Here is a 17,160-nt window from a genome sequence, read left to right on the forward strand (position 1 = left end):
CCTTTACGTGCTTCACAGGAACTGAAACAATGTGGAAGGAAAAAATGAACATTTAACTTTTTTTTGCAAACATCTTAATTCAGAACCATTTTTTTCAATTTTCACAAAACAAAACAGAAATGTAACCATAAATTTTGTTATGCAATTTCTCCTGAATACGCCAATACCCCATATGTGGGGGTAAACCACTTTTTGGGCGCACCGCAGAACTTAGAAGTGAAGGAGCGCCGTTTGACTTTTTCAATGCAGAATTGGCTGGAATTGAGATCGGACGCCATGTCACGTTTAGAGAGCCCCTGATGTGCCTTAACAGTGGAAATCCCCCACAAGTGACCCCATTTTGGAAACTAGACCCCCCATGGAACTTATCTAGATGAGTGGGGAGAACTTTGAATGCCCAAGTGCTTCACAGAAGTTTATAATGCAGAGTCGTGAAAATAAAAAATATTTTTTTTTCCACAAAAAAGATTTTTTAGCCCCCAAGTTTTTATTTTCACAAGGGTAACAAGAGAAATTGGACCCCAAAAGTTGTTGTCCAATTTGTCCTGAGTATGCTGGTACCCCATATATGGGGGTAAACCACTGTTTGGGCGCACGGCAGAGCTCGGAAGGAAGGAGCGCCGTTTTGGAATGCAGACTTTGATAGAATGGTCTGCGGGCATTATGTTGCATTTGCAGAGCCCCTGATGTACCTAACCAGTAGAAACCCTCCACAAGTGACCCCATTTTGGAAACTAGACCCCCCAAGGAACTTATCTAGATGTGTGGTGAGAACTTTGAATGCCCAAGTGCTTCACAGAAGTTTAGAATGCAGAGTCGTGAAAATAAAAAATATTTTTTTTTCCACAAAAAAGATATTGTAGCCCCCAAGTTTTTATTTTCACAAGGGTAACAGGAGAAATTGGACTGCAATAGTTGTTGTCCAATTTATCCCGAGTACGCTGATGCGCCATATGTGGGGGTAAACCACTGTTTGGGCGCACGGCAGAGCTCAGAAGGGAGGGAGCACCATTTGACTTTTTGAGCGCAAAATTGGCTATCGTGTTTGGAGACCCCCTGATGTACCTAAACAGTGGAAACCCCCCATTTCTAGCTCCAACCCTAACCCCAACACACCCCTAACCCTAATCCCAACCTGATCCATAATCCTAATGACAACCCTAACGATAATCACAACCCTTACCCCAAAACAACCCTAATGTCAACCCTAACCATAACCCTAATCAAAACCCTAAATCCAACACACCCCTAAACCTAATCTCAACCCTAACCTCAAACCTAACCCTAATCCCAATACACCCCTAATCACAACCCTAACCTTAACCCTAATCCCAAACCTAACCCTAATCCCAAGCGTAACCCTAATGCCAACCCTAACCCTAATCCCAACTCTAACCCTAACTTTAGCCCCAACCCTAGCCCTAAGGCTACTTTCACACTTGCGTTGTTTGGCATCCGTCGCAATCCATCGTTTTGGACAAGAAACGGATCTTGCAAATGTGCCCGCAGGATGCGTTTTTTGCCCATAGACTTGTATTGTCGACGGATCGTGACGGATGGCCACACGTCGCGTCCGTCGTGCACTGGATTAGTGTTTTGGCGGACCGTCAGCACAAAAAAACGTTCAATGTAACGTTTTTTTGTACGTCGCATCCGCCATTTCTGACCGCGCATGCGTGGCCGTAACTCCGCCCCCTCCTCCCCAGGACATAGATTGGGCAGCGGATGCGTTGAAAAACTTCATCCGCTGCCCACGTTGTGCACAATTTTCACAACGTTCGTCGGTATGTCGGGCCGATGCATTGCGACGGCCCCGTACCGACGTAAGTGTGAAAGAAGCCTAACCCTAAATTTAGCGCCAACCCTAACCCTAAATTTAGCCCCAACCCTAACCCTAAATTTAGCCCTAACCCTAATCCTAGCCCTAACCCTACCCCCAACCCTACCCCTAATTTTAGCCCCAACTGCTATTCTCCTGCCGGCCGGCAGAAGGAGAGATGGCGGGCGCACTGCGCATGCGCCCGCCATTTTCTTTTGCCGGCGGCCAGGAGGAGCAGCAGGAGGACCCAGGGACACAGGTGAGTATGGCAGGGTCCCCGAATCCCCCTATTTCTCTGTCCTCTGATGTGCGATCACATCAGAGGACAGAGAATTACACTTTGACTTTTTTTTTTTTTTGCGGTCGCCGGCAAACAGTTAATTACCGGCGATCGCAAAACAGGGGTCGCTAAAACCGACCCCGATCATGCTCTTTGGGGTCTCGTCTACCCCCGGCAGCCGAGACCCCAAAGATTCTCGCGGGGCCGAAGATGGCGGCGCCCACCGGGAGACACGAGGAGCATCGGGGGAGATAGGTGAGTATTGGGGGGCTACCTGGGACCCCTTTTCTCTGTCCTCCGATGTGCGATCACATCGGAGGACAGAGAAATTAAAAAGAGATCGCGTTTTTTTTTTTTTTTGCGATCGCCGGTAAACGGTTAATTACCGGCGATCGCAAATGCGGGGTGGGTTAAAAAAAAAACCCCGAATCATGTTCTCTGGGGTCTCGGCTACCCTCGGCAGCCGAGACCCCGGAGAAAATCCGACTCTGGGGGGCGCTATTTACTTTTTCCACAGCGCCGTTAATTAACGGCGCTGTGGTTTAAGTACCCTTAGCGGCCGCCGTTAAAAGGCGTATCGGCGGTCGCTAAGGGGTTAATCACCATGAAAGAGACTGCCTAACCTGGGGAGACAACAGAAAACTGCGGTTGAGAGAGAGTTGATTCTTGTTCCATACTGCTAAGATTGCATGCTGGAGAGGTCGAAGGTGAAGCTGTGCAAATGGTACTGCTTCTACAGCTGCAACCATCCTTCCTAACACCCTTATACAGGATCGGATCGTATGAGGGTATGGTTGCTGGAGATTCCTCACCTCCCGCTGAAGGGCTAGGACTTTGTCCTGGGAAAGGATCGACAGGACTTGAGAGGAGTCGAAAATCACGCCTAGAAATGAAATCCTCCGAGATGGATCTAGGGATGACTACCTTAAATTTACTAGCCAACCCAGACGAGAAAGGGAGTCTAGAACAAGCTGGCCTTTTACTTGCAAGCCTGAAAGGACGATCCTTTGATCAGAGGATCGTTCATATAAGGCAAGACTACTATCCCTCGAGAGTGCAGAATGGACACCACAGATAACATGACCTTCGTGAACACCCTGGGAGCGGAGGCCAGCCCGAAGGGTAAAGCCGTGAACTAGAAGTGTAGGTTGTTTAGGGCGAACCGGAGAAATCTTTGATGAGAAGAAAAAAAAAAGGGAATATGTAGGCAGACATCCTGAATGTCTATTGAGGCCAAGAACTCTCCCTTTTCCATTGAGGCAATAACTGACCAGAGAGATTTCATCCGAAAGTGACGAACGCGGACAAACCTGTTTAAGCGTATTTCAGATCCAGAATGGGTCTTACTATTCCGTCCTTTTTGGGTACTACGAAAAGTTTGGAATAAAATCCTTGAAACCTTTCTTCTCTTGGAACAGGAGAAATAACCCCGCAGAGACCCTATGGAATTGCACTGATCTTGTCAGTGGGACCCGGACCTGGAAAGAACCGGGGAGAAGGCGTTCCGGTGGAAAAGTCCCAGCCTTTGCATGACGGGCAGGAGCTGGAGAGATTGCTGGGGAACTCGTGGGGGGGGGGGGGGAAGCAGGGGCGAGGTTGGGGGTGGGGGCTCCTGAGCGCGTTCAGAGTTGCAGACCTCACAGAGACGATTGCTCTGGGCATACGGGAGGGCAGCACGGCAAGCTACACAAACGGTATATAGGACCGTGTGAGACTTGACCTATCTAGACATAGTGATTCTGTAAAAGCTATACCCAGGGCTTTAGACTGGGAAAACAACAGTGCTTCAGCTGTCAGGCTGGAGGGGGAAGCACTTACCCCAGTCCTGTGTTGCAGTGAGGAACCGAACACAAAATGTGCCGCCTTGATCCCCAGCTGTCTTCAGGGGGCGGAAACGCCATGATTGCAGCGTTGGAGCGGCCTGTAGTAGGCCGAAGCCGGGACCTCGATTTTCCCCAGCATGGAGAGGAGAGGGCGGACCGGAAGTAAACACGCCGGAGGGGGCGGAGCCTCACAGCGCGGTCTGTTCTGGGTGGAAGCCGGGCCAGAATGACCCGGAAGAGCACCCGGGACGCCAGACCGGAGCCTGGAGCCCCTGAAAGGCCGCGGCGCCGGCCGCACTGTACTGCTGCGGCGCCGACTAGCGCCGGACGAGCCGCAGCGCTGAAGGGAGACTGCGGAGCCGCTCATTACCTGGCGCCGAGACGCCCGGAGCTGCCTAGGAGGTTAAAAAATCGCTTGCATCAGGAGCCCCTTTCCTATCCGTCCCCTATTTTGGCAAGCTGAACCCTCTGAGAAAAGAGGGCTAGCGGGGGAGGGCAGAGAATATGACTCTGTGTTAACCCTAGCTCCATTTTCCACCTTTGGGAAAAGGAGAGGGACCGTCCACCACCCCTCTAACACCACAGCAGAACCTAGGTGTAGAAATCAGGGGGATCACACGGACATCAGAGAGCACCTGTACAGCCTATGGTCTTAAATACCTTAGGGTGGTCAGGGCCAAGTCCGGAATGCAATCCCACGTCGCGGGAAAGGATACGTGGAGATACTCGCACGTGCTTGCCCGTTGCTGGTTTGGGGAGATCGGACCCTCAAAAGGATCCGTCGCCCCTCTCAATCCATATGAAGTTGAAAGAAATAAGGGTCCGAGGATCCGGGACCCAGAGGTGTGCCTCCTTCAGACACTAAGCAAGAACTGGATTCTCTGGTAGCCAGTGTCAGGGTGTATACGACGGAGGAGGAGCTAACTTTTTTTATGTCTACTTAGTGTCAGCCTCCTGGCTGCAGAAGCATACACCCACAGTCCTGTGTCCCCCAATGAGGCGAAGGAGAAAACTTAATCTCCGAACACTAAGGCCTCTTTCACACTTCCGTTGGGAGTGTCACGTCTCAATGCTTTGGCGAGACGTATCGACGGATGTTAGAAAATATTGGTAAAACGTGTGCAAGGTTTCCAGTATTTCGACAGAGGCGTCGATCGATCGAGAGAGACAGAAAAGAGAGAGAGAGAGAGAGAGAATTTCCCCGGGTTGGAATATGCATCCAAGCATGCTCAGATGTAAAAACTGCATCCATCACTGGATTCCTGCGTTTCACAGTGTGCGCAGGATCCAGTGTCCATAGGCTCTCATTCTGTGGAACGACGTATGCCGCAGGAGGCATTGGGAAACGTTTTGCAGACAAAGAAAAGTTTCATGGAACATTTTTTTGGAAAAGACGGGCCGTCAAATTCTGCAGGATCCAGTGCACGACGGACAAAACAGGTGGCCATCCGTCGCTAATACAAGTCTATGAGAAAATGCAGGATCCTGTTTTCTCAAGAAACTACGTATCTCAACGGGACTACAAAGACGCAAGTGTGAAAGAGGCCTAACAAATACTCGGAGGTCACCCGAGCAACGAGTACACTCGCTCATCACTAGTGGTGAGCACCTTGAACCTCCTACAGGTGCTTCACAGAATTTTATAACGTTGAGCCGTGAAAATGAAAAAATAATTTTTTACCGCAAATGTTGGTTTTGCCACTACATATGAGGTACACCGATAACCCATATAAAGTGGAAAACTAATGTTTGGGTGCCCAGCCGGGCTCAGAAGGGAAGGAGTACCATTCGACTTTTGGAACGCACAATGGACTGGAATAGATAGGGGACACCATGTTGTGTTTTAAGAGCCTCTCAGGTTCGCTGACCCTGACTGGGGCTGCATTCAGACTGGACTGATTCGGAGACTTGTTTTCGCAGTCCGAATACATGTAATACTTGGATAGGCACATGTACAGACACACAGTGTCATGGCTTTTGAAGTTGTTTAGTCAGCGCTCCAAGGGTTAAGGCTGGCAGCCTCTCTCTGGCTTGGGGAGGGCCTTTTATATCCTCTGTGGGGCCTTGCTCCTTGTCAGTTATACTTTCGCCCTCGGCTGACTTACAGTCATGGCCAAAAGTATTGAAACCCCTGCAATTCTGTCAGATAATACTCATTTTCTTCCTGAAAATGATTGCAAACACAAATTGTTTGGTATTATTATCTTCATTTAATTTGTCTTAAATGAAAAAACACAAAAAGTATTGTCCTAAAGCCAAATTGGATATAATTCCACACCAAACATAAAAAAGGAGTGGACAAAAGTATTAGCACTGTCCGAAAAATCATGCGAAGCTTCTCTGATTTGTGTAATTAACAGCACCCATAACTTTTCTGTGGCACCTAACAGGTATTGGCAATAACTAAATCACACTTGCAGCCAGCTGACATGGATTAAAGGTGACTCAACCTCTGTCCTGTGTCCTTGTGTGTACCACATTAAGCATGGAGAAAAGAAAGAAGACCAAAGAACTGTCTGAGGACTTGAGAAACCAAATTGTGAGGAAGCATAAGCAATCTCAAGGCTACAAGTTCATCTCCAAAGACCTGAATGTTCCTGTGTCTACGTGCGCAGTGTCATAAAGAAGTTTAAAGCCCATGGCACTGTGGCTAACCTCCCTAGATGTGGATGGAAAAGAAAAATTGACAAGAGATTTCAACGCAAGATTGTGCAGATGTTGGATAAAGAACCTCGACTAACATCCAAACAAGTTCAAACTGCCCTGCAGTCCGAGGGTACAACAGTGTCAACCCATACTATCCATCGGCATCTGAATGATAAGGGACTGTATGGTAGGAGACCCAGGAAGACCCCACTTCTTACCTCGAGACATAAAAAAGCCAGGCTGGAGTTTGCCAAAACTTACCTGAAAAAGCATAAAACGTTTTGGAAGAATGTTCTCTGGTCAGATGAGACAAAAGTAGAGCTTTTTGGGCAAAGGCATCAACATAGAGTTTACAGGAGAAAAAAAGAGGCATTCAAAGAAAAGAACACGGTCCCTACAGTCAAACATGGTGGAGGTTCCCTGATGTTTTGGGGTTGCTTTGCTGCCTCTGGCACTGGACTGCTTGACCGTGTGCATGGCATTATGAAGTCTGAAGACTACCAACAATTTTTGCAGCATAATGTAGGGCCCAGTGTGAGAAAGCTGGGTCTCCCTCAGAGGTCATGGGTCTTCCAGCAGGACAATGACCCAAAACACACTTCAAAAAGCACAAGAAAATGGTTTGAGAGAAAGCACTGGAGACTTCTAAGGTGGCCAGCAATGAGTCCAGACCTGAATCCCACAGAACACCTGTGGAGAGATCTAAAAATGGCAGTTTGGAGAAGGCACCCTTCAAATATCAGGGACCTGGAACAGTTTGCCAAAGAAGAATGGTCTAAAATTCCAGCAGAGCATTGTAAGAAACTCAATGATGGTTACCGGAAGCGGTTGGTCGCAGTTATTTTGGCTAAAGGTTGTGCAACCAAGTATTAGGCTGAGGGTGCCAATACTTTTGTCGGGCCCATTTTTGGAGTTTTGTGTGAAATGATCAATGTTTTGCTTTTTGCTTCATTCTCTTTTGTGTTTTTTCATTTAAGACAAATTAAATGAAGATAATAATACCAAATAATTTGTGTTTGCAATCATTTTCAGGAAGAAAATGAGTATTATCTGACAGAATTGCAGGGGTGTCAATACTTTTGGCCATGACTGTAGTTGACCCCTGTGTGCCTGTGTTCTTGTATGATCTTTTGGTTTTGACCCGGTCCGTTTCTCTGTTGAGGTTTTGTCTGCTGATTTGGTACTGTCTGCTAATCTGTCTGGTTCACGACTCCTGCGTGATTTGAGATTACCCATTTTGTCTATCCCTTCGGTACTGTTTGCCTCTCTCGGTTTCTGACACATCGGCCTGTCCCTGACTACTCTCCCAGCTTCTGGCGCTCATAGCTGGCAGTCCTTTACTCAACTGGTCTCTCTGTAGTCCTGTCGGTCTCTGCCGTGTCCCGCTGTCATCTCCAGGTACAAGGCGGTTGGCTCCGCCCCGGTACCTCCTCCCTGCGGTCATGTGCCGAAGGTCCTGTACATTGGCAGTTGCACGCCGTCCCGGATGCTGTGCGCCCTGCTTGCCTGCTCTCCACAGAAGACTTACTCCCCAGGGGGAAGGGGGGGATCAGGTACGCGGCTGCTGACACGGGTCTTGGATACTGGTACAGGCTCCGGCCACATGGACCAGTGATGAAGGTTCAGGACTGGTCATGCAGGGAGTAGGGGGACAGACACAGGACTGGCCAAAGAAGGACCAGGTGTACAGGTTCAGGACACTGGCCATGAAATGACCAGGGGACCTAACAACCCACTAGTAGGAGAAACACACACTAATGAATGCTGTTGGTTCAGTGACTCCCTCTAGGGGTGGAAGCCTTATACACAAGAGGTCTCCCAGCAATTGGCTGGGAGTCATCTTGCAGGTGTACTCTGATACTAAATGCCTCCCAGCTATTGGCCGGGGACATTCTAGTATGTACGCGTGCTGCGCCTTTCAGAACGGAGGGGAGCGCACGCACGCACACACGCACACGCACTGTTCTCAAGCAGGAGGCACGCTAGCAGACAGGGAGGTGACTGCGCGGCCGCGACTATATTGTTGTCCCCGCATGGAGGAAGGAGAGTCATGCGGGGATGCAGGCATAAATGTTAAAGGGGGTGAGGAGCCATAGTGTTTTTTCAGAGGCTTTGTGCCACCAGTAATGTGGAAGTTCCCTATAATTAAATTGACAAATTATGGACCTGAGTGGAGACTTGCTTTTTTTTTGTGAATTGAGTTGAAGCTTTTATTGGGAAAATTTTACATAACATTTTGGATCACATTTATCCTGCACTCTACGCTGAGCACTTACCTCAAGATTTCCATCTAAATCTCCGAATGACCTGATTCAGATGAAACCCTTGAGGGATCCATTCACTATAAGGCAGCAGAGTTACTCTGGACTAAGTCTGTCCTCTTAAAAGATGCACAAAACCGTGGCCGACCACGCTTTCAAAGATTTACACGGAAACACCGATGTAAGAGCTCCACATAGAGCGCAAGATAGATGTAAGCCAAGCCTTACTGCGAGACTTACACAATGGGGTGTAAGTGAAATTTTTTTTTATGCTGTAAATCGTGTGGTAAAAGTGATAAGGCAGCTTTACATTTTTAACTGCACTGACCTGAAGAATAAAGTTTGAAAATTGCTAGAAAAGAACACATTTCCACTACTTCAAAATTCATGCTTTATCTGGAAACTCACATCACTTACCACTAAGTAGGTTCCAACATTTTCCCCATGGCAGAAAAAAATACCATTTATACAATTTTTTTTCTGCCTTCTTAAAAGTGTTGCAAAAAATATAAAAAAAAGAAATGTAATATGTATCATAAAAATGGTGGCAACAAGAACTACAGATCATCACGCAATAAATGTCTCACCTGGCTCAGTAGATTACATTTTTTTAAAATTTTTGGGTCTCAGAATATAGCAACAAAAACAATATTTCCAGTGCCTAAATGGTATAAAGAAACTAAAGACAAATACAACTAAAGATTTGGTATTCTTTTGATACGATACAGAAAACAGTACTCATGTGAACGCCAGCTATAAAACACACGTATATTCATATACACTCACTCTAATCACCACTCTTTTCCCCATTAAGTTAATAAACAAAAGCAAGGGAAAAAAAAAATCACATGTGGTATTGTTACAGCTGTAATAGTCTAATCAAAAAAATTAATTAACCTGATCAGCAAATGGCGTAATGATAAAAAAAAATTAAAATAAAAACTCCAGAATTACATTTTTTTCAGCTGCTGCAGCACTGCAGAAGAAAACAGAATGAAGGGTGTCATGTAAAACTTGGCTCACAAAAAACAAGCTCTGTCGTCAAAAAAAATAAAAAGTTATCGATGTTTAAAAAAAAAAAAAGAAGAGGAAATAACGAAACCATAGGAATGCCTTGTATCAGAAACAGATTAGACTCCAGCAAATCAGCACAAAATGTGGACTTAAAATTGACAATGTATAAATGGTGACTTTTTTTGCTTTTCCAACTTTATATTGTCCATGTTCTAGGTGGTATCTTTTACAACATAAATTACATTTTAGTAGCCAAAGAATACTTAACATGATTAGTTAACATTAGGAACTATTTTACTGTGCATTTTGCCATTTTCCTTGATAAAACATTACAATACATAATGTACTTAAATCATCAATTAAAAAACGCATCCCGCACACATTACAACAAAATCAAAATTCAAGTCACAAATAATTTATTATTGTAAAGTACATTTAAATAGCATTGTAAGTACAATGATATACTTTTGGCACAGAACCCTTCACCCCCACCCCCATTCTTCCCACACAAGATGAAAAAAATAAAAATAAAAAAAGACAGAAAAAAAATAAAATACTGCCCAAGCTAAAGTTTCAATTGTGTTGTGTGTTTTATTAAGTTTTTAAAACAGGAAAATATTGCTCTGTAAAATAAACATACAAATATCTGAAGATTTATTTTCCTAATAAAAAAAGAAAAAAAATGACATATGACCTATCATAACTTATATCAAAGATCTGTTGATGTGTATTGCATAAATTACCTAGTACGTGAAAGGATTTATTGCAGCATGTGCTCTTTACTGCTTAAATATACTTGTTTGCTGGTCAATAGACCAATGTTGCGATCCCTGCTATATTACGTTTGTAAGTTGTATAGACATAATTGCAAATTCATTTATTAAAAATAATAATAATAATAAAAAAAGTGTTAGCTTTTGCAACTTAAGGGAAAAAAAATGATGCATTTTATGAGCATTTCATGTGTCCAAACCGAAGGGCACATTTCAGTATATAAAAAAAAAAATTCTCACTCTCCTTAATTTCATAGCGGTATCCAAATGTTACAAAGTTCTGAGATTTAGTTCCCCTTTAAGTATGCAGCTGTACCTGGAACGAAAAAAATAAAAAAAGGGATCACCCAAGTTATTAAAAAAAATCTCCCATTACTGACTGATGGTCTGACAGATGCCTATGCATTACATGGATATCCTGGATTGTATGATGCAACATCCCCACCTAGAGTACATTATGTGAATTACCGCAGTTCTCCGTGATTAATCCCTTTGGATTGGACTATATAGAAGCTGCCGGCAATTCACATAATTTCCCCCAAATGCAAAAGATAGATAGAAGTTAAATATCTTCAAAAGGAAGATGGATGTCCACAGTCCAAAGGAAACACCACAACAGCTACACTGACTGGCTACAGGAATCCACAAGGTCTTTACTGCTGATAGTTTCCATACTGCCCCTAAAACACAAAAAAATATACATTACAAAAAGATGGCCATTTATGATCCATTGTACTAACAGGCTAGTGGAGAGCAATGAGGGCAACACCAGCTAAGATTATTGATGGAGGTCTCAGCACTGGAATGAGTGCAGCTCTCACCATTAGCCCACGGCCCATGACGAGACAGCCAACATGGTCACTGCCCTGTATCTCTTGGGCAATAATTCATATCTGCCATCACCTCTCCACCTACAAAGGGGACCGAGCACCTCTATGCTGGACACTATTGTGGTTCTCAGCACAGACTAAGGTATTTGCTAGAAATATGACCTCAGGTCATGAAAAAAATAATAAGGGAAAAACTCTAAATTGGAGCCATTACTGGAAGAAATGGAGCATTCCTAGGTTCATGATACGGCGGGATCAGACCTCCAAAAGGCCCATGATACTGAAGATGAAGAGGCCACAGAGCTGGATTTCTACACTTTTGTTAGCAGAGATAACTGTAATTCTCAGGATCAGTGGAGGGCTATAACCTCACCGATTATAAAGTGGTGGAGTAACCTGGCAAGGAGAAAAAAAACTCATCTAAAACATGCTGAAATAATTGGCTTGGAATGGGAAAGTGTAGTACTGGGATGAGGATTTTGAATCCCACCGAGACCACTGGTGACAGCCCCTATAGCGTTCTGCAGAATATCGATACCAAAAAACAAGAGATAAATGAGTTGTGACGGACACCATCTATTCACGGACATCCGCTAATCTGGTAATCTGCAGGGTTTCACATTCTATATTCCCAGGAATTCTCTAGCATACAGTGGGGCAAAAAAGTATTTAGTCAGTCAGCAATAGTGCAAGTTCCACCACTTAAAAAGATGAGAGTCATCTGTAATTTACATCATAGGTAGACCTCAACTATGGGAGACAAACTGAGAAAAAAAAATCCAGAAAATCACATTGTCTGTTTTTTTATCATTTTATTTGCATATTATGGTGGAAAATAAGTATTTGGTCAGAAACAAACAATGAAGATTTCTGGCTCTCACAGACCTGTAACTTCTTCTTTAAGAGTCTCCTCTTTCCTCTACTCATTACCTGTAGTAATGGCACCTGTTTAAACTTGTTATCAGTATAAAAAGACACCTGTGCACACCCTCAAACAGTCTGACTCCAAACTCCAAGACCAAAGAGCTGTCAAAGGACACCAGAAACAAAATTGTAGCCCTGCACCAGGCTGGGAAGACTGAATCTGCAATAGCCAACCAGCTTGGAGTGAAGAAATCAACAGTGGGAGCAATAATTAGAAAATGGAAGACATACAAGACCACTGATAATCTCCCTCGATCTGGGGCTCCACGCAAAATCCCACCCCGTGGGGTCAGAATGATCACAAGAACGGTGAGCAAAAATCCCAGAACCACGCGGGGGGACCTAGTGAATGAACTGCAGAGAGCTGGGACCAATGTAACAAGGCCTACCATAAGTAACACACTACGCCACCATGGACTCAGATCCTGCAGTGCCAGACGTATCCCACTGCTTAAGCCAGTACATGTCCGGGCCCGTCTGAAGTTTGCTAGAGAGCATTTGGATGATCCAGAGGAGTTTTGGGAGAATGTCCTATGGTCTGATGAAACCAAACTGGAACTGTTTGGTAGAAACACAACTTGTCGTGTTTGGAGGAAAAAGAATACTGAGTTGCATCCATCAAACACCATACCTACTGTAAAGCATGGTGGTGGAAACATCATGCTTTGGGGCTGTTTCTCTGCAAAGGGGCCAGGACGACTGATCCGGGTACATGAAAGAATGAATGGGGCCATGTATCGTGAGATTTTGAGTGCAAACCTCCTTCCATCAGCAAGGGCATTGAAGATGAAACGTGGCTGGGTCTTTCAATATGAAAATGACCCAAAGCACACCGCCAGGGCAACGAAGGAGTGGCTTCGTAAGAAGCATTTCAAGGTCCTGGAGTGGCCTAGCCAGTCTCCAGATCTCAACCCTATAGAAAACCTTTGGAGGGAGTTGAAAGTCCGTGTTGCCAAGCGAAAAGCCAAAAACATCACTGCTCTAGAGGAGATCTGCATGGAGGAATGGGCCAACATACCAACAACAGTGTGTGGCAACCTTGTGAAGACTTACAGAAAACATTTGGCCTCTGTCATTGCCAACAAAGGATATATTACAAAGTATTGAGATGAAATTTTGTTTCTGACCAAATACTTATTTTCCACCATAATATGCAAATAAAATGTTAAAAAAACAGACAATGTGATTTTCTGGATTTTTTTTTCTCAGTTTGTCTCCCATAGTTGAGGTCTTCCTATGATGTAAATTACAGACGCCTCTCATCTTTTTAAGTGGTGGAACTTGCACTATTGCTGACTGACTAAATACTTTTTTGCCCCACTGTATGTGATCATTTACAGCACTTTTTATTCTGCCTCCTGAATACACCATTGAAATACACGAATATTTGGGGGAAAAATAGAATCTAGAGGTGTGTTCTTTTTCTACTGCAGGAAGGTTTACCTGATCATATCCATAAGGTCTCTGCTGTTGCGGCTGTGGGGGTCCTGGCTGTGAAGGTCTGTATGACACATATTGTTGTCCTTGTCCCTGAGTGTAATTAGGGTACTGAGGACCAGGGCCACTTTGCGATGGACCTACAGGGAATCATAAAAACAAATGTCAAGTGTCACAAAATCAAAGTTATTAACAGTCTACCCTAAGGCACAAAATGGCGTTCATATGTTCTGATGATGGAAAACTAAAAACGGAAATAATTGTCATCTGTTATGGCAGGAGAGTAGTTTGTATGATCTGATAATTTCTGCACCATAGCTATATAATACAGATTAATAGAATATAAACCCCATGCTTTGTTCCCGAGGATGCCACATGTAGATTTCTGTTATTGCTTCAAAAAATCCGTACAGCAGGTTTGGCAAATTAATAGAGCTGGAGTGACAGAGGCTTCAGAGCTTCAGCCTCATCTGGACTGGCTTGAAAAGATCTACATGAGCATATAAACTGTTTGTGGTGGTGAAGTCATGCTGGCAGATTCCCAAGAGCTACCCTGGGTCAGGAACCAGCAGCATGCTCCAACCAACTCTAAGGCTGTGTTCACACTTTGCGGTTTTTTCGCGTTTTTTCCCGATAAAACCGCAAAAAAAACGCATACAATAAGCATCCCATCATTTAGAATGAATTCCGCATGTTTTGTGCACATGATGCGTTTTTTTCCGTGAAAAAAACGCATCGCGGCAAAAAACGCAGCATGTTCATTAATTTTCCGTTGTTTTTTTTTTTGCGGATTTCCCACTCCAAAATGCATTGGGAAGTGTCCGGAAAAAACCGCGGCAAAAACGCGTCAAAACCGCGGCAAAAACGCATGCGGTTTTCTTGCGGATTTCTTGCAGAAAATGTCCGGAATTCTCAGGAATTTTCTGCAAGAAATCCTGAACGTGTGCACATAGCCTAAAGCAGTATTTACAAGCTCTATTGCACATGTTCAGCCACCGCCACTAAACTGCAGCAGTGGCTGGGAACCTGGGCAACAGGCTGTAGATAGAAAAGAAAAATCATCTGTTTTTGATAAAGGTAAATAAATTGCTAAGTTTGGAAGGGAGGTTTAACAAGCACTTTGCAATTTTTTTCCCACATAAGAGCATGTGAATAACTTTGTGAACACTAGGCAACGTGATGGTACTCTTACAAAGGTTTCCCCATGAACAAAGTTCATTTTAAAATTGATTTTAATCAATACATCTTGGAATAATAATTTTCAGAATTGGATAGGTTGAAAAAACAAAAATGTTCCTGTGCCGAGATAATCTTATAAAATGTGTCCCTGCTGTGTAATAGCTGTGTGACCGTACAGGGACATGATCTCGGCTGATTCCTTTTGTGAGGTAAAGCATTTCCCTGCCAGTTATTAAAAAAAAAAATGTTTTACCTTAAAGAAAGAATAATTTAAGATCATGTGATGTAATATTTATATACTCTCTTTTGCATCCTCCCCCGCCCAGGAGCTGTGCTATGATCAGACCATGTTCCTGTATGGTCAGACACAGTCATTACACAGTACACAGCAGGGACATTTATAGGATTATCTCAGCACAGGAACATTTTATTTAAAGGGAACCTGTCACCTGAATTTGGCGGGACCGGTTTTCGGTCATATGGGCGGAGTTTTCAGGTGTTTGATTCACCCTTTCCTCACCCGCTGGCTGCATGCTGGCCTTGCGCAGGCGTGTACTACGGAGGACAGAGAATGAACTTCCATCCAATATTGCGGCCAGCATGCAGCCAACGGGTAAGGAAAGGGTGAATCAAACACCTGAAAACTCCGCCCATATGACCGAAAACCTCTCCCGCCAAATTCAGGTGACAGGTTCTCTTTAAATACATTCCATTGTGGAACTTATTATTCCAAGATCTATTGATTAAAATTAACTTTGTTGGTGGGAAAACCCATGTAATGCGTCAGGAGTCAGAGATGCTCTTCTCCCAGAAATCGTAATTTAAAGGGAACGGGTCACCTCCTGAAATTTGCCTGAAGATATAGGACGAATCTGCAGGAAAATGGCATTAAAAGAACTACTGGAAGCACAGCTACAGGTAGAAGGGGGTAGATTTCTCCCTACAAGCACCTGTCAGTCACTATCAGGGAGCAGCTGGGGAAGAACCTTTCAGTCTCTCAGTGGCTCGGTCACTGGCTGCTTTCACCCCTTCACGCCGAAGACAGTTTTCACCTTCTTGACCAGGCCAATTTTTTCAAATTTGAGGTAATAATTCTGGAATGTTTCAACAGATCCTAGTGATTCCGAAATGGTTTTCTCATGACATATTGTACATCGGGATAGTGGTAAAAATTTGTTCAATGCGCCTTTTTTCAAACCGTTTTAATTTTCATACCCTACAAAATAGTTAAGAACTAACATTTCCCAAATGTCTATTTTACATCAGCATAATTTTTTTAAACAATTTTTTTTTGTTGTATTTAGGAAGTTTCAAGGGTTAAAAGTGGATCCGCGAATTCTCAATTTTTTTCAGCAAAATTTACAAAAACTTTTTTTTTTTAAGGGACCACATCACATTTGAAGTGACTTTGAGGGCCCTATATGACAGAAAATACCCCAAAGTGACACCATTCTAAAAACTGCTCTCCTCAAGGGGCTCAAACTCACATTCAAGAAGTTTATTAACCCTTCAGGCTCTTCACAGGAACTGAAGAAATGTGGAAGGACAAAAAAATAACATTTAACCTTTTTTCACAAATTTTTTTTACTTTACACCCATTTTTTTTATTTTCACAAGGGTAACAAGAAAAAATGAATCCCAAAATTATTTGTGCAATTTCTCCTGAGTATGAAGATACTCAGCATGTGGGGGATTTTGATGGAATGTTCTGCGGGTGTCATGTCGCATTTGGAGAGCCCCGCGTGTTCCTGAACAGTGGTAACCCCCCCCCATAAGTGACCCCATTTTGGAAGCTAGAGTCCTCAAGGAATTTATCTAGATGTGTGAGAAGCACCTTGAACCCACAGGTGCTTCAGAATTTTACAATGATCTGTAAACATGAAAAAAAAAAAAAATCCCACAAAATTGTTGTTTTAGCCCCAAATGTTTTCATTTTCACAAGTATATCAGCAGTAGAGAAAGGACCCCAAAATTTGTTGTGCAATTTCTCTGAATACACAGAAATCCAAAACGTGGTTGAAAACTACTTTTGAGGCCCAGTGCATTGCTCAAAAGGAAGAAGTAGTTTGAGGGTGCAATGTCACATTGGTATAGCCCCTGAGGTGCCAAAACAGCAGAACCCCCTCCCTCCCCCATAAGTGACCCTATTTTACAAACACCGAGACTCGGAGCAT

At 44.0% G+C, this 17,160-nt stretch overlaps 1 protein-coding gene across 4 annotated transcripts in view; it reads right to left on the reverse strand.

Moving 5' to 3' along the window:
- Window positions 1–10,242: 10,242 nt before the first annotated feature.
- The window catches only part of SS18 (SS18 subunit of BAF chromatin remodeling complex), a 77,138-nt gene continuing 70,220 nt past the window's right edge, over window positions 10,243–17,160 (reverse strand). For 2 of the 4 annotated variants that reach the window (XM_069731230.1, XM_069731232.1), the window contains 2 exons: window positions 13,814–13,947; window positions 10,243–11,296 (listed from right to left, as the gene is read on the reverse strand). In XM_069731230.1, coding sequence (XP_069587331.1) covers window positions 11,270–11,296; window positions 13,814–13,947 — 161 coding nt within the window. In that variant the 3' untranslated portion in view covers window positions 10,243–11,269. The remainder of the gene's footprint in view (window positions 11,297–13,813; window positions 13,948–17,160) is intronic. The other 2 variants (XM_069731231.1, XM_069731233.1) reach the window with 1 other exon arrangement.

This window comes from Ranitomeya imitator, chromosome 6, assembly GCF_032444005.1.
Source record: "Ranitomeya imitator isolate aRanImi1 chromosome 6, aRanImi1.pri, whole genome shotgun sequence".
Lineage (NCBI taxonomy): Eukaryota > Metazoa > Chordata > Amphibia > Anura > Dendrobatidae > Ranitomeya > Ranitomeya imitator.